This window comes from Podarcis raffonei, chromosome 4 (genome assembly GCF_027172205.1).
Source record: "Podarcis raffonei isolate rPodRaf1 chromosome 4, rPodRaf1.pri, whole genome shotgun sequence".
Classification (NCBI taxonomy): Eukaryota; Metazoa; Chordata; class Lepidosauria; order Squamata; family Lacertidae; genus Podarcis; species Podarcis raffonei.
Genome location: NC_070605.1, coordinates 98,308,148 through 98,331,847, shown reverse-complemented (window position 1 = coordinate 98,331,847; position 23,700 = coordinate 98,308,148). Strand labels below are relative to the sequence as shown.

General features: G+C 43.0%; 1 protein-coding gene across 14 annotated transcripts in view; it reads left to right on the top strand.

The window, feature by feature from the left end:
* Positions 1 to 23,700, top strand: part of LMO7 (LIM domain 7) — a 146,012-nt gene that overhangs the window by 35,239 nt on the left and 87,073 nt on the right. For 13 of the 14 annotated variants that reach the window (XM_053384640.1, XM_053384648.1, XM_053384647.1 and 10 more), the window contains 2 exons: positions 12,240 to 12,310; positions 15,577 to 15,646. In XM_053384640.1, the coding sequence (XP_053240615.1) occupies positions 12,240 to 12,310; positions 15,577 to 15,646 (141 nt within the window). The remainder of the gene's footprint in view (positions 1 to 12,239; positions 12,311 to 15,576; positions 15,647 to 23,700) is intronic. The other variant, XM_053384650.1, reaches the window with a different exon arrangement.

Sequence of the window (23,700 nt, the reverse complement as noted above, 5' to 3'; positions counted from 1 at the left end):
GGTGATGCCTAGCTCTGTCTCTCTGTTCCATCTGAACTGAGAGAGGTGTTTGAAGAGCTAGGCCTATACTTAGAGATGGTGATGGGTTCAGTATGGGCCAAAGAATTGAGTCTGATTCCAGAAAATACAGAGGCGTTATTGTTCAGGGATGGACCTTGGTAATATGCCACCCTGTGCAAGGCCATTCAACGCCCTCCACCCCAGCCCTCGTGGCGCCAGTTTAAGCCAGGCTTTGAGAAGGAGGTGTGAGGGCTCTAGCAGGGTCCTTCCCAACTCCTGGTAAGCGCTTGTCTGGCTTCGGAAGGAGAAAGAAGGACTCTAGGATCCTGTCAGAGCCCTCACACATCCTTCCTGAGGCCTGGCAAGTGCTTACCCAGCTTTGAGAAGGCGCCCTCCTCGGCTGTGCACCTGGTGAAGCCACACTGCAACAGTGAAGTCAATGAACATTCAATGAAGATTGAAGCCAAACTGCCCCTGCATTGTTGCAAGTTCTTGAGTCCAAAAGGTGGTGAGATGATCTGTTTTGAATGGGTTTTCAGTGCCTAGTGGTGCAGCAATAGAGCCACTAGCATATTTGCAATGCTAAGCAGAGTCCGGTATTGTTTCAAATTGGATGGGGGAACCACATGTTGAGATTCCTGCATTGCAGGGGGTTGGATTGGTGACCCTTCCATTTCTATTATTTTGTATCACTTGGAAGGAGCAGGTCTGTAGCTTGAGGGTATTCCTGGATCCAACATTGTCCTTGAAGGTTCAGGTGGCCTCAGGGACTAGGAGGACTTATTCCCAGCTCTCACTGGTTTGACTCATTTTGAATAGAGGTGACTTGGCGACTGTATTCAGTCTTTTGGTAATCTCCCGATTGGATTGCTGCAGTACACTATGTGTGGGACTATCCTTGAAGACTGCTCATAAACTCTAGCTGATCAAAAATGCAGTGGCCAGATTACTAGCTGAGAGTCCATTTGGAACTCGCATAACCCTTGTTCCAAAGCAGTTGCACTGGCTGCCAGTTTGTTTCTGGACCACTATGTCCAAACTGCAGTTATCAAGCATCTGACTTAATGAGCTGCTGTGGTCATTCATTGGCTCTCCCCCTGAATGCATGCTTAGCTAAACTTCATTTGTTTCCACCTAAATATTTCCTATTTAATCTCCTTATACCTTTCTTCATCAAGGTCCCTTGCATGATGGTCCTCTAATTGACTCGCAGATGGATGGAAGCACGCATAGCTCCTAATTGCTTATCCTGATTGCTTACACACTTGCCTGAAGCTCCCTGCATTTCTCTACTGGACCCTGAACCTCTTTCTCATCCTACTGTTGTATCCTGACAAATGCTTTGGGGTCTTCCTCTTTTGCACAAGATATCTAGCTGTCGTAAAACCCTTGACACTGACTTACTGTCCAGGTTTGGCACCTTGGCTCTTTATGATTATTGGTGATTTTTCCAAGAGGCTCATGCTGTTCCAAGGTTTGCCTTCATTTGAGGACCAAAATAGCCAGGCTTTCACTACATGAACATGCTGTTGATGTTTTACAAACAATTTCCCCTTCTCCCCCCCACCTTATTCAGAGGAGACAAGTGCAGGGAGTTTCTTACATAGACAGATATACAAAGCAGAACTTTCCTTGGTTAGCTTTAGAAATCAGTCCCTTCAACTCTATAGGAGGCTTTATACATAATAATAGCTCCTGCCTGCTTTTGGCTTGTTAATCTGTAGTTGGTATGTGAGTAATGTACATAGCAACTAGCAGGGTGGTAATTTGATCTTTTGTTCTGGGAGACACACCCTAATAAGAGAGAAGGGTTCTGTCAAACTTGTTTAGCTCATCTCAGCCATGTTATAGTGAGGTGAAACAGCTCCAGAAGTTTCCTGCTGTGTTACCCTCATGTAAGGGAGACGGGATGCAAGTTAGAGCCAGGTTGACTTGGGCAGAATAAAACTTGCAATTTGAGGCTTAAGTTGCCACGCAGGAAAATGACTGACCAAATGGCAAAGTACTTTATGGCAATGGTAATAGAATGAGATGTCTAAGGGAGATTAGCTCAGGCTAGAAAGTGCAGATGTATTGCTAAAGAAAATGGTGAGTTTGTTCACTGCTTATTTGTGGCAATTTTTCACAGCAAAATTGCTATCGCTTCTGCTGTATATATTTGTTAATGGATTTTTTTGTTGGTGTCGTAGAGAACACAATTGAGCTTCCTTCACATCAGTGAAAGGATCCAGATTCCCTTCTTCCATCGGATTTTGTGTTGATTTATGCCCGTCCTCCCTCTGCTGACTGTAATTACTTGAACATATCTGCCAGAGGCAGTTTCTCTCATCCCTTGCCAGTGAACAAGCCTGGCGTTGGCTCTGAAGCTGTGGTAATATTGCACCGTGCCTCTTTCATTAGGCTATGCTGGGCAATGTTGGCCATGCACTTTACAAAACATCCCTGTAATGGAAACGAGTTGAAGCCTGATCCATGGGAAGTGTTGATAACAAAGTTAATTCTTCATTATTTTCAGTGCTGCATTTTATGGAGGGTAGCCTGGCTGAAAATGTGTGAAATTAGCAATATTGTAGAATAGTAGTGGGAGTGAAGATCACCAAACACATCTTTTTTTCTTGCTCTGGGGAAAAGAAATGACATGGTACTGTTTTGGGTTCCCATTTCTTCATTTTCACTTCTAATTTCAAATCTGTTCTTTCTCTTGGATTCCAACAAAATAACTGCCTAGCTTCATTAGACTGGTACAGTTCTCAAACTTTTGTCACATCTACATATGGCTGAGCAGGAAAGAAATCGTTATCTGACACGTAGCCCAGAATGCATTTTTGCTGATCAGTGCATCAGCACTGTGTACGCCAGGTATAGCTCAAAATGTGTACCTAGTTATGACCTGTAACATATAAATTAAACTCAGCAGCAAATCTACCTAGAATCCTTGTACCTACCTTAAAAGGTAAAGGTAAAGGGCCCCTGACAGTTAAGTCCAGTCGTGAAAGACTCTGGGGTTGCAGCGCTCATCTCGCTCTACTGGCCGGGGGAGCCAATATTTGTCAGCAGACAGTTTTTCCAGGTCATGTGGCCAGCATGACTAAGCCATTTCTGGCGAAACCAGAGCAGTGCATGGAAATGCCATTTACCTTCCCGCTGGAACGGTACCTATTTATCTACTTGCACTTTGACGTGCTTTCAAACTGCTAGGTTGGCAGGAGCTGGGACCGAGCGACAGGAGAGGAAGAAGAAGAGGAGTTTGGATTTGATATCCCGCTTGATCACTACCCGAAGGAGTCTCAAAGCGGCTAACATTCTCCTTTCCCTTCCTCCCCCACAACAAACACTCTGTGAGGTGAATGAGGCTGAGAGACCTCAAAGAAGTGTGACTAGCCCAAGGTCACCCAGCAGCTGCATGTGGAGGAGCAGAGACGTGAACCTGGTTGCCCAGATTATGAGACTACTGCTTTTAACCACACCACCACACTGGCTCTCCCCATCACGGGGATCCGAACCGCCAACCTTCCAACTGGCATACCCTAGGCTCCACCCGCGTCCTACCTACCTTAGCCACTCAACCTGGTTTTAAATTTTAAAAGTCTGATACCTTAAAAATAAAATGGTATTCAAGGAAGCAGTGTTGTTCCTGAGTGCGCACTGACTGTGAGTGCATGGCGGGGGAAGATTGCTAGAAAATGTGTTCGACATTTTAAGTGTTGTACATTGCATCCTTCTGTTTTTTAGTCAAATATATGATATAGAGATGATCCGGAAGAATCTTAAAGAGTGGGAAGCAGGAAAAAGAACAGAATTATCACATCTAAAACCTGGGCACGAAAAGAAAAACTAGTTAGAAGCTGCTTCCAAACTGGAAAACTGCAATAAAGAAGAGAAGGTTGAAAGGCAGCTACCTAAGTATGCCGTTTCTTACACTAAGTTGTAAAATATATGCATATAATTGGTGTTTTGAGGGGGGCAGCATTGCTAAATTCAGGACTTTTCAGAGGAAGGATGAGTTCATTTAGCCTTAAACCTCAAACTTTTTATAAACCGTAAGAGGCCTCAATGCCAGTGAAACTATGAATACTATTAAAATATATCCAGAAGTACTATTAAGGCTCTGCTTTTGACAGAAAATCACTGCAAACTATAATTTTTGGCTCCAAAAATCTCTTCCAAATTATATGTGGTGACTTAGCATGTTACTTCCTCCTTGCTTTATTCTACTGCTTTCTGGAAAGGGTGGAAGTATCCTACCAAAAGCCTTTAGATAGACCTGCCCTATGCACATTAAATGTGTGTAGGACTGGCTTGCAAGAACCAAATCCCCAATACAGTAATCCAGAGGTTTTCAACCTTTTTGAGTCCACGGCTCCCTCACACTGCCCCACCGCCTGGGAAGAGGATCCCCTCAGCCTTAGTGGCCTAATGGAGACTGGCCAAACATGAGGCCAGCACCATACCTTGGGTGCTGCCAGGCCTGCATGGCAGAAAAGCTCCCCTTCAGCGCTGGGCACTCGGCTCCCAGGTAAGCCTTGCACACAGCAAGCACAAGAAAGGCTAGTGCGTTGCCTGCCTGCCAGTCCGTTCCCAATAGCAAGGGCTGGCTGGGAGCTGAGTGCCCTCACCCGCTTGCTTGCTTACTCCGAGGCCACCTCTGCTCCTGACAACCAGCACCCCCTGGCCAGGCCCAGAGGCACCATTCGTCTGCGGAGCTTGTAGCTGGGGCTGCTGCAACAAACAAGCCTTTGGGAGGCAGAGACGCAAGAGAGCATCAGAAGGAAGGAAAAAGGGACAGAGGCCAGTGTTGCCCGCAGCACCCCTGACCATCATTCAAGGCACTCCAGGGTGCCACGGCACATGGGTTGAAAACCACTGCAGCAATCTGCTTCTGTTTGTACACTGTTATGAGGAAGGCAGTACACGGTTCCACTGTTTGCACCATTCCTCCTTCAGACTAGCTTTTCAGATGTGCATGTTCAACACTGGAGTTGTTCATTACTTCCATGTATGTCTTGGGCTGGCTGAGTTAAGACGACAACGAGGGGTGGCTTGCAGTGGACCCTGGGGAAGGCTCCAGAAGACTTGGCAAGTCACTGTCTGATCCACAGGTGTTTGATGCTGAGGATCCTGAGGGTGCGGGGTCCAAATTTTCCTCATCCTGCGCTCAAGTCTCATCAGTCACCACAGTGAGATCCACACGCCCTGCCTCTAGAACTGTCACAGGCCAGCACTGAAGCTTCCTGTCACTCTGTCCATCCAGCCTTTAAAGTCAGACACAGATTCTACCCTTGCCTCTCCAGAGGGGGGTGCTGTGCTTGATTCTTCTGCCTCTCAGGAGGTAGGAACACCTTCCCTGCCACTTAAATCTCAGACACACCAATGGATGTGTGAACAAGTGTTCCAGCCTCCTAGGTGACATGTGAGATTGCTTGCTAAGGAACCAAACTGCAATTCTGTGCTAAGTTTCTCTCTCTCTCTCTCTCTCTCTCTCTCTCTCTCTCTCTCTCTCCCTCTCCCTCTCCCTCCCCCTCCCTCTCTCTCTCTCTCTCTCTCTCTCTCTCTCTCTCTCCCCCTCCCTCCCTCCCTCCCCCCCTCCAGGCTCCAAGAGAAATGAAAGGTGCATGTTGTTGGATCAACATATTTCACTAAGCTTCTTGAAAGAATCAGCCTCTGAGTTTGTGTGCTTCGATTGGGGTTGCAGCAGAAGAATAGGTTGCCCTTCTATGAGACCAACATAGGTGTTAGAACCATTTTGCACAGTTCACACAATGAAGGGCAGACCTGGTCTTCTGTAAAAATTTCCTGCTGCAACCTTCCCTCACATTAAAACTCTTGTGCAGTAAACCAGCACAGCAGGAAGAGATCGGTGCTGAAGGCTCTTCTCTCTGATATGGTAGCTTACAACACCAAAGTCTTCCTCCTCACGACCACCATGGGAAAGTGCTAAAGTGCTAGATGCCACAATTCTGCCATGTCACACTCTGTAATGTGTAGGATGCTGCTTTGCCCTAAATTCACAAGCAGCAGGAGGATGTGATAAAATGGACTGCATTGGCTGTAGGCGAGATGCTGCTTTTTGAATAATTCCTCATGTTTAGAAATTTGTTCAAGGAGACCTAGCTGCTTCCCTAATGTGCTAATGAAGTGTAATGGCTGCATGTCTGTCTGCTGTTTTATTTCTACTGTAGGGGAATGCTCATGAGCAGTCAAAAGGCTCCTTCGTATCTCTGCTTATTAAGTGGAGATACGGTTATCCAAAAATCTCCTTGTCACGTGGTCAGAAAGATCACGGATTGTTTCCAGGCTGCCGCTGTTTTGCAGGAGAGATTCAGTCACATACTGGATAATCTTTAAGACCGCACAGTGAAAGAGAATTAAGGAACTCAGACAGAACTAATGTGCTTCCCTTTGTGCAACATGTGGGATAAAAGTATGCTCGGTGTGTAAAGTTTGTAAAAGTAAGAAGGCAGCGAGAGTCGTGGGGAGAAATGAGTTGCAGGGCATGTTTTTCCCTAAGAGAGAGTTCTCCCTCCTTTTTTAAAAAAACAACATATTTTTATTAATGATTTCTTGGTTTACAAAAGTATGTGCAGTGTCTCTTTTTTCAAGTTACATTTTCTACAGATCAGTTTCATTTGCTGAGACAATAGTGTTACATTAGGAAGAAAAGGGGGAAAGAGGTGGAGGGGGGATGGTGAGTGGGGGTGGGGTCGGGTGGCAATATTTCTATTCTAATTAATGTTGTGTGGGTTTTTGTGTCAGCGTCGCTTGTGCGGGTTTTCTTTACTATTCGCTTGTGTTCCTTTGGTGGTGAGAGAGGTTGTGGTTGGCCTAGGGTGTGGTGAACTTTGTTTTCTTGTGTGAGTGGGGTGGGTGGGTGTTTTTGAATCAGGTTAGCCATATTGATTCGTACACTGTTGGTGGATTCTTGTTGTTGTCTTGTTGGACTGTGAAAGGCGTCTTCTATTTGTCCCCATGTCAGTTTAAGTTTGTTGGTTAGTTTATCAAATCAGGCTGTTTTCTCCCTCCTTTTTTCACCACATGCTGCTCAAGGTCTTATGACACCATTGGCCAAGCCAGCTTTTCATCCTTTTACACACACAACCCAAAACTCCCTGCTGTGATGGGGAAGGGGAATAGAATACAAAACATGGTCTTGCGTGAATGGTATTGCTTGAAAGAGAACTTTCATTGACACAGAGGAATGCAATCCTTACAAGTCGGGACCTAGTTCCCAAATCTGTTTTGGTTACATCATCAAGGAGCACTCCAGTTAGATATGAAAGGTACCATGTGAAACTTCTGGTAAAGCTATAGATCTTATTACGCAACACATTCCTCTAGGCATCCCAGTAATGAAATGGACTACAACCAGAAATGCAAAATCTATAATCACAGTAAGTGAGTGGTGTCTGTTACAAAATACATCCCTCCCAAACTTACTGTAACACATGTTATTAGAAATAGGGTAGTTACTTTGTAATACCAGCATTGAATTCCAAAGCTGACTGTTTTTATATTGGTCAATTGAATTAGGCAGTTTGAATCAGTCCTTCTTATATGGTCTTCAACTCGGTGTTTAACTGTTGCTCTTTCTTTAGCTTAATATGCTGAGTGACTCCTGCAGAGTTTGAAAAGCATGGCCACTAGAATTAAATTAGGACAATTACCTTTATTTGCATTAATTACACATCATTTAACTCCTACGGGAAAAGATATAGCACCGTTGCACTAGACCAAATTTGGGAAACTTGGCTGTCCTAGATGTTGCTGAATTGATTATTCTTATTCCTGGAAGCTTCAAGTTATTGTTTATTTTCCAGCAGTAACTAAATATTTAAATCACAATGTGGTGTATGTATCCCACAGCAATAGCAACCTTGGCAATGCCTCTTCATGTCACAAACCAGTGTGCATTAAGGTATGTTGGTGGCTCCACCGCTGGAACACAGTACCCAGACAGAATCTCCTAATGTAGCAATTTTGCATTGTGTTTACATTTTGCTGCTGCTTAGTTGTGAGATGAAAATAGTTGGCAATTAACTCAAATGATAACTTTTATTAGCCACTGTTTTCTAGGGTTCAGATAAGCTCTTAAAGTCTTACAAGGGTACCATTGACAGGATATAACGTCTAGTTTCTCTGATCCTATTAATTTTAATTGATCTTTATATATGTGTATGTGTATTGCACACCACTTAGAAACCACAAATTTAAGTAATATATAAATTATTCTAAATAAATGAAAATGATTACTTAGCAAGTAGCAGCAAGGTCCCCTGTGTGATATAGCCTGTTCACCAGACAAGGTTTAACTGCCCATGTCCTAAGTATGATCCTTATCTGCTTTTGGTTCTCCAGTAGTTATTGGGTAAATTCTATATGTTACCGGTTAGTAATGCCTAGTTAATGTGAGTGTTTCACTCCACATAAATATTTAAATCCTTAATCTTCTCTTTTGTCACACGGAAAAAGAAGTCAACAAGACTAACCTAGAACTAAAATATGGATATCACAAAGATAATTGAGAATCTACTTCAGTAAACTTTGACAGTAGCAAGCAAGTAATTACACAGGAATTTCAGAAATGTTGTTCAATAATTAGTTCTTTATGCTCATACTTGGGTGTAGGCACTGGAGTAAAGGAAGTCGAATGCTCTGAAACTGATAGCCTCTTTTCTTCTGGAATGTGATTTGTCAAATGAGGTGCATGAGACGTACACTGGATTCCTTTTTCTTTTTCATTAATTGATGTGGATTAAGGAAATGCACCACACCTCTGAATTAACCAGTTGGTGAATGGTGTGTGTGATCAAAGTATGAATCATAATGCTTTAAAAGCTAATGATTTTTCACCACAGTGATATGATATGTTAATGGCTTAAGGGGACTAGTAGTAAAATAGATCTTGGCTTTTAAACTGCAGTCATGCAACAGTTGCCAAATGCCGTTTTTGAAGCAGTCTTTTTCTTTATTATGAGCCAGAACGGTAGAGTGGGCAGGGTTGGATTTAGCTTGGGGAGAACTGAACAACTCTATCTTTGCTGAGTATTCATTTAAATATAATGTCATGCTGGCTACCAAAGCAATATGGGCAGGAAATCCACAGCTACTAGACATCTCTAATGTCAAAAACCTATCAAAGGCAGGTAAGAGGCTCTTATCAAACCTTTTTATGAATAGCAATGCCCTATCTAATACATGATATCATTACCAAGGCTGTAGGGCAAAGGTAGCAGACACAGGGATGTGGGGATTAGTTAACATAGTTTGCGTCAACTTGGCCAGTGGAGAATGCTGTGTGTTGCCTGCTGGGAAAAACCTCTGTTCTGTAATTCCTTCTGTATGCAGTTTCTAGTGAGAATAGACATTGTGATGCAAAGTATGCACTGATCTCAATATGCAGAATGAGCTATTTAATGATGCCCAGCATGTTTCAGCTAGATGAGGTATTCCTCTAGGAATTTTAAAAAAGAGAGTACAACCTACTCTTTCTTCAGTATATTGAGATTGATTCTCTTTTTTTTGGTCTATTCCAGTTGATGCATCCCATTTTGTGTGTGTGTTGAAAGTACAAGTTGTCCGCTAATTGCATTTCTTAAATGTCGTACTTACTAAAGTACCTTAGAAATAAAACTGTTAGCCGCCTGTGATATTTATTTGTTAAGGACATTTTTAAACCTCCCTTCATCAGTTAATCCCAGAGTGGACTAAAACAGCAATTAAAACAACCACTGTAACAAAATATGAGCAGGCCATGATGGGAGGGGTATAAATTATTATTATTATTATTATTATTATTATTATTATTAAGTTTTCAATATTTCATTACATTTCCATATCAAAAATAAAAAAAATCCATAACTTAAAGCATTGCTTAAATAAAGCATCGACTTCCTTCCCTCCCTCCCTCTAACAGACTTCCACACACCTTTACCAATTTCTTCACATTCCTATATCCACTTTTTTACCTTATATCAATCTTTTAGCAATCACCTTCTTATATGTAAATCAGCTCCTTAATTTCCCATTACCAAACATTTCAACACAAACCTACAAACGTTTTCAATTGTTTACAATTTTCTTTCATATAAAGTATAAATTTGCCCCAGTCCTTTTGAAACAGTTCATCACGCCGATTCCGGATCTTTCCCGTCAGCTTTGCCAGCTCTATGTATTCAACCATCTTTACTTGCCAATCTTCCAATGTGGGGAGTTCTTGCTGCTTCCATTTCTGGGCCAGGAGTATTCTTGCAGCTGTTGTGGCATACATAAACAAATTTACATCTTTCATTTGAATTTCCTCAATTAGTCCCAACAGAAAAGCCCCTGGTTTTTTTACTGAAATTATACTTAAATACCCTTTTCAGTTCATTATATATAATATCCCAAAAGGCTTTGAACTTAGAGCAAGTCCACCACATATGCAAAAAATCCCCCTCCTTCTCCTTACATTTCCAGCAGGCTTTACCTCCTCATCCTTTGTGTTCCACTCTAATAATATCTTATACATTTCTGACAGTATTTTCCTTTTACTACTCAACAGTTCTGTCTCAATTTTATATTTATTACTTCCAATCCATTTATTTTATTGTCTTTTCTAAACACACTCAGTAGTTGGTGGTATTGCAACAAATTATTATTATGATTATTACTACTACTACAAATAAAATACATAATAAACATTCCAGCATACCAATTGCAGCAGCAGACTGATGTTCCCCAAGTCTCTGGGCAAACAGATTTTAACCTGGCACTTAAATGTCAAAAATGTCCATGCCAGGCTTACTTCCAGGGAGAAGGTAGGTCATACCTGGAGTGCTACCACCAAGAAGGCCTTATCTTGTGTCATCACCCTAGTGCTGGAACAATGAAAAAGCCTCCCCTTGATCTAAGCACCCAGGCAGGCTGCCAACATGAAGTGGAATTTCATATACCTGGTTCCTCAAGTGATATCAGAGGGCTTTATAAGACAGTCATCTTAAATTTAGCCTAGAAATGATTATGCCATGCAGTTTTGACCTTTCAGGATCAGTGTTTCGGATCCTTGATGTCTGACTCCATTATCTTGCTTTGGCATACTGTACTAACTGTAATTTCCAGATTGTCTTTAAAGGCAGCCCCATGTAGAGGGCAATATCCAAATGATCAAATAATACAGACACTAGTATAACTGTTTAAAAAGATGAATGCCATTAGAAAAGAATGGTTCAGAAGAATGGTAATTTATGAAGGGGGGTGGGAAGACATTTGAGGGTTTAGCAGCTATTTGTTTTTCTGGCTTGAATGTCGTTATGAATGCATTACTAATATGCTAAGACATAACAACCTAGCGGTTCCTGCCAACCTAGCAGTTCGAAAGCACGTCAAAGTGCAAGTAGATAAATAGGTACCACTCCGGCGGGAAGGTAAAGGGCATTTCTGTGCGCTGCTCTGGTTACACCAGAAGCGGCTTAGTCATGCTGGCCACATGACCCGGAAAAACTGTCTACGGACAAAATGCCGGCTCCCTTGGCTAGTAAAGCGAGATGAGTGCCGCAACCCTGGAGTCATTCACGGCTGGACTTAACAGTCACGGGTCCCTTTACCCTTTAACCCTGTATGTTTAATGAAAGTTGAATGAATTGCAATGGGAACCTGCAGATTATGAAGCTGGGGTGTGTGCCCTGTCCCTGTTTCTAATAAAATAAAAGTGCAAATAGAGACACAGTATGGTAGACGTAGTTTTGAACAAATTTTCAGGCCCTTGAGGTAAAACACCTTAAGAATGCAGCAAATTTGTTATCGGGGCCATTTCCCCGATAGAATGTCTCCTGTGCCCTCATTAAAAGATAGCATAGTCTTGCATTCATAACCATGAATAATCATTAGGGATACTGATAGTCAACTCAAAACATGTGGTTGCGCCTGACATTACTACAAACATACAAAAATCAGTGTGAGGTTGGGGTCAATGTCTCTTCCTAGGTGAACTAGGGAAAGGTAGAGATCATACTTGCAGCTCCTGTGTGTTTCTGAAATCTACTGAGCACAACAGTGTGGATCCTATTCTGCCCCTTCTCTATGTCCAAACTTGGGAGGGAGATTGGAACTTGTCACACTCACCAGGATAAGGGGGCCGGGGAGGTAAAATTGCTGAGTAAAATTGCAGACTTGAGAAATAACATCCTATGTATACATCTAAAAGGGCTGCATTCTCTTGTTTCCCATTTTCTGAAAAGACAGCTTATGATATGTTTTCTTTCTAGGCAGCTACTGGGAAAAGTTTTGGAAAGAACGACTTCCGTGCTGCCTTGGAAAATGGAGTCCTCCTGTGTGAGTAAGTATTTTTGACAAGAAAAGGCTAGCATTTATCTGTAAAGCTTTTTAAAGCTGTTGATCATCTATTGATGAGTGCAACAACAGAAGCAGTTCTGCTCTTCTCAGGCTTACAAGACTTAGTATTTTGCTTTGTCTTCCAGGATGCCTTGCGCACCCCATGGCTAACATGAAAAATGTTTAATTGCAACTGAAAATATAATTGTGTGCGCTCTTGGGTGGTTTTATTTAATGCATTTCTCTTCTATACTTTGTTTGATGCATATAAAACTAAACATTAACCACCTTCAACAGAGGCAATTTTGGCATAAATCTACCCATTTCTATTATTCCCATGCATAATGTGACATAGTCCTCCTCTTCAGCCAAATGATGCCAAAAAAATCTGCAGAGAAGGTGGGTTGTTTCAACACCAATTCTGAGGATCGTTTAGTTCAGAGGTTGGGAGCCTGTGGCCGTCCAGATGTTGATGAACAGCAGCTCCCAGAATCCCTGGCCATTGGTCATATTGGCTGGGGCTGATGGGCACCCAACAACATCTGGAAGGTGCTGGTGTGTTTTTCAATATGTATCACATGATACATATCACATGCAATATGTATTGTGTTTCCCCATACATCCATACCACCCCAATTCCAACATAAGTTGTGACTTGGTAAGAGAAAGAAATACACATGAGCATTCATTTGTATTTTCTCTCAAAATATGCATTTTAAATATATGTATTTTTAAAAAACTGAGAATGTTTTGGAACATTAGAAAGTGTGTTCATCAGTGGAGAACCCCAAGTTCTTACCTGTACATTAGCCTGGGATGTGTGAATCAAGTCAGTTTCTGTTGAAAGTCTAAGGTAAAGGTAAAGGTACCCCTGCCCGTACGGGCCAGTCTTGACAGACTCTGGGGTTGTGCGCCCATCTCACTTAAGAGGCCAGGGGCCAGCGCTGTCCAGAGACACTTCCGGGTCACGTGGCCAGCGTGACAAAGCTGCATCTGGCGAGCCAGAGCTGCACACGGAAACGCCGTTTACCTTCCCGCTGGTAAGAGGTCCCTATTTATCTACTTGCACCCGGGGGTGCTTTCGAACTGCTAGGTTGGCAGGCGCTGGGACCGAGCAACGGGAGCGCACCCCGCCGCGGGGATTCAAACCACCAACCTTTCGATCGGCAAGCCCTAGGCGCTGAGGCTTTTACCCACAGCGCCACCCGCGTCCCTGTTGAAAGTCTATTTACAACTAAATTCCTCAATCATCTGAGGAGAGGGAGCTTTCTCTTCCTGGCTTCTCTTACATATTATCTAGCAAAAGGATACCCCAAAAGTGTCAGTATTTGGGAGTGCTAGGGTACTATTCTCCCAGTGCCCCAACCTTTTTAAACATCAGCATTGTCCTTCTCCCTCTCTTCCTCTGCCACATGTTTAATAAGTAGTTGTGGTTTTTGGAAAGGTTTAAAACTCCTACCAGGTACCCTTTTCAAAGATATATTTTCCTAGTACTTTTGTCATATTTGGCAATAGAAATGGGAAAATATCTGGCATTTGGCAGATGGGACTGCCCCCGTTTTTGAAGCTTCCCTTCATTCATACTAATGAGCACCCACTTGCAATCAAGAAAGATCTTGGATGATAGCCTTTAGAAATGAAATTCTTTCTGAGAATGCAAAGCTGCACTGCTACAACTTGTTTAATTCTATGGTTAGGGTTTATAGATCGATCATTCACTTGATGTTCTCCCCTCCACTTATTCTCAAGTATTTGTGAGCGAACTGAGAAAAAATGTTTTTACCTGTTGGCATGCTGTTGTATATAAATGGAAGACCTTCAATTACGGCGATCTAGGGCACCAGGCTTGTGGGAGACAGAGCTGTTACTGTTTCTGAAGTTTTATTTTGCTTCAGATACTGTATTTATAGGCAATTTTTCAACTTGGTCATAATGAATCTTCCTAAATTAAGACCTTTGGAGTCCATGCCTCATTCTTGGTGGGGCTGGTTCACACATACAGCTCACCACCTGACAACCATCACATCAAGTGATGACATGCATGTGTGATTTATCTTAACGCCTTTCAGTAGAGTTAGTCCACAAAACCTTGGCAAGTAAGCAGTTGTGAGCTACTTGCCTGTGTGAACCACTCTGTTAGGACTGTCAAAACTGGAGGCAGAATATTGATTGAGTTCTGCCTTGTTAAAAATCTGCTTTGGGGAGACTTGGGTGCTGCCTGTTCACATAACACTGTGTAACTGTAGCTGCTGCCAGCTGGACTAAGCCCAGCGTTCATTTCAGCTCCAGTTTTGTATGTTGAACTGGTCAGTGCTCTAGTTGGACCTGCTTTTTAAGTGTATGATGAATCTCCCAGTTGTGTAAATTGGCTGTGATGCATATGCTACAAGAGTGTACTGAACAACTTTGTTCCAAGTCACATTTGTTTGTCCTTCTCTGTAGTAATGATGGGAGTGATGACTAATACTTTCCCCCCTCTTCTTCGTAGCAAAGTGTAGTCTTATCTTACATGGGCGGTGTTTCCTTTTGTTCTGTCTGGGTAAGGGAACTGGTCCTTGCTTGGTCAGTACAACTTTTCTAAATGAGGAGCACAAGAGTTCCCCAGAAGCTTATTAGAGGCTATTCCCAATGAACTGAAATTCATGAATTCCCAAAATTGAAAATGGTGCATAAGCCTCTCTAAAAGACAACCCCAACCGTCCCGTTCACTAGTCTCTTCTTACAATGTGATGGTTGCATTCTCTGTGCAGTTGAAGCTGTGGTGAGGCCAGCGAAAGGTCTGGTCAGCAGTTCTTGTGAACCATCAGCTCTAAGACACTCCCAAACTCTCGCAATGCACAGGGGGGATTCCTTGGCGGGTAAATCCAAGGGTTCCCTGAAGGTAGAAAGTTTGAAACAACTTTTTTTAAAAAATAGCAGGTTGCACAAAACAAAACAGAAAAGATTCTTGTCTATGCATGCAGCTTCATGGTACGAACAGCAATATTTTGTGTAACTACCGTACATTGTATTTGTTTAGTATGTATTTTCCCATGCTTAAAGATTTTTGTTTCTTTGTTTTACATTTCCCAGTCTTTTGATACTTACGTGTACACATGCATATGTTATATTTTTTATCAGTAGAAAAGCTGAGGCAAAGGCAGTTGTCATCTGTTTAATTGATTCGTATAATTTAAATGAGAGGAGCAGTACTTTGTAATTTTAATGCTTATGTTTAGCTCTAGAGTAAAATTGCATTATAAAACCTGGTTAACTCTCATTCTTTTCTAGTCTAATTAACAAGATCAAACCTGGCATCATTAGAAAGATTAATCGTCTGTCAACACCAATAGCTGGTCTGGTAAGTCGTAAAGAATATTTTTGCATTGTCAGTTTTGCTTTCTGGATTTTGTTTGTTCAAATTAGCATTGGCAAATTGGATTTTTAGAGGTGATATTAATATAAGGTTTGGGTGCAGCACTGGCCATTTGTGCCCTCTCATCAGCCCCAGTATGGCAGGAGGTCAGGGATGATGGGAATTGTAGTCCAACAACATCTGGCTCCCCCCTTGTTGTTGTCTGCATGTTATAGTATAAACTTACTAGATGTTCACAACATGTTCTTAATGTATTGATATTGGTAAAGCTATGCCAAGCCTAGTAATGTACAGCAATATTTTCCTTGAATTGGGTTTCATCTCATTCTTCATACCAACACAATTACTAAGCGTTACTAATGTTGCCTTTAAAAGGATAGTCGTCTCTCTCTCTTTACTTCCTGCCTCCATATGCAACATCTGGGTCAAGTTTTAAAGTAACTTATCTAGTGTTTTATTCACTCCCACCATGATCCCCTATCTTTCCTCCAATGATGGTATTCATTTAAATTTAACAAACTCTCCTGCCGTTGCTAAGCAAATGAATTATATTTTGAAACAGCAGATTAGTTTGTTTCATTGCACCATTTGAAACAGAAAATGTATTTTTAATAGGGATAAGCAACTTCAGGTCTAGGGGCTCTTAACACTTCCTATGTTGGACACATTAGCTATTTCCCCCCTGGGGGATACAGGTAAATATATTTTTACACCACATTCCCTTGCGCAGTGAGTCAACATTTAACCCTTCCGTAGCAGGGAGAGTGATACTGAACCAAAATAGACATTTTATGGCAGATTACCACTGAAGAAAGGGTAAAATTGCTCCTCATCCAATCTGTGTAGCTGTTATCCAAATGCTCATTCCCTATGGCTGCTGCTTACCAAAGAAAAGCATGTTTGGGCAGATCCATCATAGATGTCTATGCAGCATCTAGCGTGGTCCTCAGAAGATGAGGAGAACTAGAGAGCAACTTTATTGCTGATGGCATAAGTGCAGTGCAGGGGGAAGCCTTGGTATCTTAAGGTGCGCATCCGTGTTGTATAATGAGAGGGGCTGTACCAAGACACAGCTCTTCACCTACTGGAAGATGTTTGGGAGAAGGGAGGTATTGATAGCCAGCCTTTTTAGATGTGTTAAAAATATCTCACCAGTTGCAACGTGAGTTGCTGACCAAAATGTTTATAGGTAATAAATTATTTTTAAAACAAAACAAAGAAGAGGTGAGTTCCCTCAGGTGAAGTAGTATTTTAATGCATTGGGCATGGTAGGTAGGATTATTTTTAGAACAGAACCCATAGCATTCTTCACAGTACTGTTCGTCACTAAGCACATTTGAATGTTATTTCTCTTGAAAATGTTTGGGGAGCGATTGAACGTTTTGAATCGGGCATTGTGTACTGCAGGAAGGGCAGCATTCCAATTAGCAAATTCCATCTGTGTGATGCTCTTTACATAAAAAAAGCATGCAGTGAAAGCTGGGCTTCTTAAGCTGCAAATAAGATGTGAATCGACTTGTGAAGCAAGCATTTCCATAGGAAAACTAAGAGTGTGTTGCTGGGGTGGGGTGGCAGTCAAGGAAGCTAAACTAAAAGACAGATAATATGTTCTGAAGTATGCATATCTAGGGCAAAGTAAAAGCCCCTCGCAGGTGAAAGAAGTAGTCCTTGCCATTAAAAAAACCCCACAATAATGCATGAGGACATGGAACCAAACTTCTGCAGCAAAACAAGCATTGTGATTGTGTTAGTTAGCTACACAAGTACACACAGTCCCAGCTTGGTTGGATAGATAGTCTGCTGTGACTTAGCATTGTATAGAATTGACAAGCAGAGGAAAAATGTAAGCATATGTCCGTGTACATCAGGAGTGAGGGCAATGCAAGGGCCACACTTCTTCTGGGCAAGGGCCCATGAGCAGGCAAAAATGAACAGAGCAACGAATTACCTCTGTATCACTGTGTGTCTAGTTTCTGCACACATCTCTCTATCTTCCATCCCAACAAGATGCATTATCAAAATTCAAAGACACAATCCAACCAGCTGAAAGGTGGGTGGGTTGCCAGTGAGGGAAGTATTATGGGCTGGCTGTGTGTGATGGGGGAATGTCCTGAAGATCAAATGGGGCCATATTTGGCTTCTGCAACTGAGATGTCTCCTCCCACCCCCTGCTGTACATATTTTCTTTTCTCTATACTGTATGTGCTGAAGCTTGTATCTCTGAGTGTTTTGTTAGTGCAGTATATGTTCCATGCAGCCCACAAACAAATTTATAAATGGCAGCATGGTCCTTTACAACAGGAAGGGTTTTCTGTCCCTGTGCTAGACAGTTGAAAACTTTACATGAACTTTCCTCTGTAGTGCTATTGTGCACACTTGCTGAATGTGGGTGTGTCCTGAGCTGTTGGGGATAATGTTCGCCGTGGAAGCACAAACAAGTCAACAAATGGTATTTGTGGATGATTAAACACAGCAGCGGAGCTAAGGCGTTCAAAGGTCATTGATGCCATAAAGGGTAAGCATACTTTTGCCTGCCCTGTTAAGAGATTGTTCTGTATTGTGTTTCCTGCTTACTGCTGGAATTGCAGCTGGAGCCACAGCAGGTCTGAACCACAAACCAGTTAAGCCAGAGCAAATAGTTTCTAGTGGGTGTAGCATTTTTGAGCATCAGGGCAATGTTTTCAAGCTGAATTCTTAGTAAATGTACTCCTGGCTTCAGTGTAGGAGGCAATGCGTTGGCAACCCTGGCAATGGGCGGATGAGGAATGTGCAACATTTGCTCTGCCCTTTACACTTCCTGGGCAGCTGTCTAGATTCAGGCAACTTTTAGCCTGTATTTCTTCTCCAACTCTGGTTTGACAAGTGAGTGTTTGTGTGATGTGCCATCACTGCTGTTTGTCAACCTTCCCCTCTGTTAACAAAACTACCAAGTGTCAACAGAAGCACATACTGCAGAAGACTGTGCCGTTCTACAGAGTGATGTGTGTTCTGAAGTTTATAGCGATAAAAGCAAGTATCTGTAGCAGCCTGTTCACAGGAAGCAAATGCAGAAAAGGTTTAATGGACTGAAAGAAACCTCCAAGCTTCAAATGAATCTCTGCACCTGTTATGTTTTCAGATAATATGATACCTTGAGAGTTAAACTGCTCTACTTCAATTCACATTGAAATCCTTTACCTTGCACCTGAGACCCTCTAAAGAAACTAAGGGAATCATAGGTGGTAGCCTTGTATATATTCAGGCATTCGTAGTTGCCAATATCTCCATAAAGTTGTCTTCTCCCAATGCCATATTCTGGCATTCTTAGGTCATATTACAAACTTTTGTTATTACAAAACTAAGGCCTGCTAAAGGGACGCAGGTGGTGCTGTGGTCTAAACCACAGAGCCTAGGGCTTGCCAATCAGAAGGTTGGCAATTCAAATCCCCACGACAGGGTGAGCTCCCATTGTTCGGTCCCAGCTCCTGCCAACCTAGCAGCTCGAAAGCATGTCAAAGTGCAAGTAGATAAATAGGTACCACTCCGGCGGGGAGGTAAGCAGCATTTCCGTGCGCTGTTCTGGTTCGCCAGAAGTGGCTTAGTCATGCTGGCCACATGACCTGGAAACTGTACGCCGGCTCCCTCGGCCAGTAAAGTGAGATGAGCGCCGCAACCCCAGAGTCGTCCGCAACTGGACCTAATGGTCCCTTTACCTTTAAGGCCCGCTGAAGTACAGATCTCAGCTCATCCCTTATTCCAAAACACTTTTACCAGTACCCTTATGTGAGACTTTCTTGGGCTCTTTCTGCTTGTATCCCAAGAGGAAGTAGGTTCTAGGGGAAGGAAAGGAGCCAGGGAAGGCACCAACAGAAAACTATTAAACTGAAGACATAGAGATATTTTTAAAAAATCAACCCAGATCATACATCAGCCTTCCTGATCCCAGTACGTTCCAGGTGTTTTGAGCTACAACTCCCATCAGCTATAGTCAGCATGGGAAATGGTCAGGGATGATTGTAACCCAAAATACGTTTGGTTCACAAGGTTGGGAGTAGTTGTGTTACACAGCACTAATGTCTAAATGTCAGTAACCCATCAGAAGAGTTGGATAAGTCTTTTGAGGCCCTCTAGTTCAACCTCCTGCCTCAGTTTCAAGAAATTCCATGCTGAAATATCTCCAATAGATAGCTGCACATCCTCTGCTTGAAAATCTTGAGTGAGATAGAGTCCACCACCCCTTCTAGGTAACTGGTTCCATTGTCACACTGTTGTTGCTGTCAATAAATTTAGAATTGGGGAATTGTAAAGTCGGAAGGACCCAGAGTGTCATCTACTCCAATACCCTGCAGTGCAGGAAAACCTGAAGCCCATTCATTCTAGTCCTATATGTTTCTATAACCGTTGAAATTAAGCAAGATCCTTCTAACTACTGCATATATCTCTCTCCCCCTGCCCCCCATGGCAACATTTTGTAAATTTATTCATTATTCACTCAATTCCAATACAGATCACTTTTCACCACAGGAGGTCACAAAATGGTTTGCATTTTTTATGTTTTGTCATCTCTGTCACTGTCTTAACTATTCTAAAACCCTGGTTTTAAAAGGGTGATAAGCACAGACGTTTTGTATCTTTAGTAAAGATAAAGGGACCCCTGACCGTTAGGTCCAGTCGGGAACGACTCTGGGGTTGTGGCGCTCATCTCGCTTTACTGGCTGAGGGAGCCGGCGTACAGCTTCCGGGTCATGTGGCCAGCATGACTAAGCCGCTTCTGGTGAACCAGAGCAGCACACAGAAACGCCATTTACCTTCCCACCAGAGCGGTACCTATTTATCTACTTGCACTTTGACGTGCTTTCGAACTGCTAGGTTGGCAGAAGCAGGAACCGAGCAACGGGCGCTCATCCCATCACGGGGATTCAAACCACCAACCTTCTGATCTTTAGTAAAAGGTAAAGGTACCCCTGCCCGTACGGGCCAGTCGTGTCCGACTCTAGGGTTGCACGCTCATCTCGCTTAAGAGGCCGGGAGCCAGCGCTGTCCGGAGACACTTCCGGGTCACGTGGCCAGCGTGACTAAGCGGCATCTGGCGAGCCAGCACCAGCGCCGCACACGGAAACGCCGTTTACCTTCCCGCTATAAAGCGGTACCTATTTATCTACTTGCACTTAGGGGTGCTTTCGAACTGCTAGGTGGGCAGGAGCTGGGACCGAACGACGGGAGCTCACCCCGCCGTGGGGATTCGAACCGCCGACCTTGCGATCAGCAAGTCCTAGGCACTGAGGTTTTACCCACAGCGCCACCCGCGTCCCTACTTTTCCCTAAATCAGACTGGGAGGGAACTTTCATCTTGGCACAGTGGTACCTAAGGTTTGCAGGTCTTTCTCCCAAATCCTTCCATCTGATGGAAGGGGGTGTCTCTGTTTCCTGCAGTGTGTTCACTTAGCCCAGGGATCAATCTTTCTGTATTTGTCAGCTGTGCAGCCCCTGTAACTGAGAGAGGCAGCTGAAGCCAGATCAAAAGCAGGTTTGCCAAGGGTCATTAGGAAATAGTAAGTACCGTAAGTGGCTGAACTGGTGAAAGAAGTATGCGGCTCCCTTTGCCCGATGAGTAGAGCCGATTGCCCTGATATGTAACTTAATATGAAATGCTTTGCATCCCTCTTCACTATATAAAATGTATGTGCCCAGTTCAGCACCAAGTAAAGGAGGAATTATGTGTCTTTTATATGCTTTGTATGCTTGGTTTGTGTAATTCTCCATTTTTAATCATGTGGATGGGCAAAGAGTTATGCATAGTGTGAAAGTGTGCCCCAGACATGTTGGCTTTGTGATGTTGTCATCGTGAGCTACTTTTTAAAGACAGTGTAAAGATTTAAATGTACTGTCTGGACTTTGAGATTTACTCCCTATTTTATATTGCTTTGAAGTGTTGGACTTTGCCTTCACATGAGGTTTACCATCCCAAATACTATAACTGTGTCTACAGTAGGAGAAATGTGATTTGTGCATGTGCAAGAGAAAGAGAGGGAGATTTTGAGTTTATAAACTATACCCTTGCAATAACTCTGCTGGCTTTAGATGCAACAGATTAGGGGAAGCTGGCTGCAAAAGAAGGCAGAAAATGTGGGAGGAGAGTTACGGTTTAGTTGCACATTTTACACGCAGGCTCCCCTGGCCTCCCCTTTGCTCAGGTAAAAATTATGTGCACTGCTAAACTTGCTACCACACAGTGGTCTAGTTAGGCCTTCTCTATCAAAGTTGCATCAATCTTTAGTGCAGCCTGGAGAAAAGCAAATTTGGTCCTTCTCCTTTTTACATAGATAGAATGTCACAGTCAGCTGAGATTAGTGTCTGGGAATTCTGGGCTTCCCACTCATGTGACCAGCCGCCTGTTTCTCTCCATGCACCATGAAGATAATTAGTAATACTAATGCATGTGTGATGAATACTTAGTCACAAAGGCTTTTTGCTCTCTGAATGCAAAAACCAAAGCCAGCTATTTGTTGTGTTGTTTCTAATAAACGGGGTGTGAGTACCAATGTGCAGCTCTGACTTGGTTAACTACATGCACCTCCAAGCATGGAACTGAATTACAGTGGTACCTCGTCTAGCATCCGCCTGGTTGAGTGCCCATTCCATTGAACGTCCGCGGCAAAGCCGGAAGTACCGGAACAGGTTACTTGGGTTCGCCGCTTGCGCATGCACAGAAGCTCAAACCGCTCTGCGTGCGCAGATGTGGCGCTTTGCCCAGCGTCCTTTTCGGTCAGCGGCCAGGGCTCCGGAACGGATCCCAGTCGCAAAACAAGGTACCACTGTAATTGTAGAATGCATAAGCTTTTATGGCCCAACATGATAAATTCCCTATGTATGAAAAAGCTCATTTTATAACTCTGCAGATCTTGAGATTGTAGTCTGGAAGTATCCCTCACAATTTTGATTATTTATGATCCATAGGAGTTGAAGGGAGGTAAAAGCACACACACACACAATACAAAAGTGGCAGTAGTTCAGGTAATTCCAAATCATGAGAATTTTTTATTTTCTTCCTTAGACTTTTTATTTATTTATTATGTGCTCCAATGTTTGAAAATGATCACTATGTTTTAGTCCACAACTGCTGTAAAATTTGGGGCATGGCCATTGTGAAAAGTTGAGTTATGCTGGCACAGAAATATTAATGTTCGAAGCATATAAACTGCCCTAATCCCTGTTTTCTGCAGGTGGATTTTTTTGGTCCAGGAAATTCTCCTTGGAACTTTGTTTCTATTGCCCTTTCTGAGACTTGCCTCTAGACTGAACATACTTTCTAATGAATGAAGGTTTATTATTATTATTATTTTAAGCAGCAATTTCAAAAAGGAAACACTGTTCAGACTTAGTGTTACCCTGCATTTTTTTTCTCAACCACTGAAAGTTTTTGGTGCAGAAGGTGTGCTTTTAAAGGCCATGCCCTCACTCTCAGCCTGAACTTCCTCACAGAGCTGTTGCGAGGGTAACATGGGAAGGAGGAGGTCTGTATTTACACCACCATGAGCCCCTTGCAGAAAAGGTGGGGTGTTAGTAGCCACTGCTGCTACTATACACTTCCTTGTTGCATCTGTCTGTGTCCTGGTTGTAATCTACTACAGCACTGCACCAGTGCCTCTTCTTTATAATTAGGGCAACTGCTTCACTTTCTGATCCCAGCCAATTGGGACCATGCCAGTATGGAGCCAATCATGTGTATACGAAAGTCACAGCTCTTGAAGGGGGAGAGGAATGACTATTGGCCTCTTGCCGACAAAGCAACTGGGCAGAAACATTTGTCTTCGCATGGTGTGCTGGCAGAAAACTGCTCACCAGAACAGCATAGAAAGGCAAGAGTACCAATCTGATTACGACCTGCAAAAAGAGCAAAAAGTGGACAGTGTCCTTTGTGGGGGGCACTGACTTATGTGAAATCCACACACACCAGTTTTGGCTCATCGGTAATAAGGACAGGTAGGGAAAGTATAGACTAGGGGTGGGGGATGGGGAATGTGAACTCGTGCATATAAGCATTATTTTGAAAGCAAATT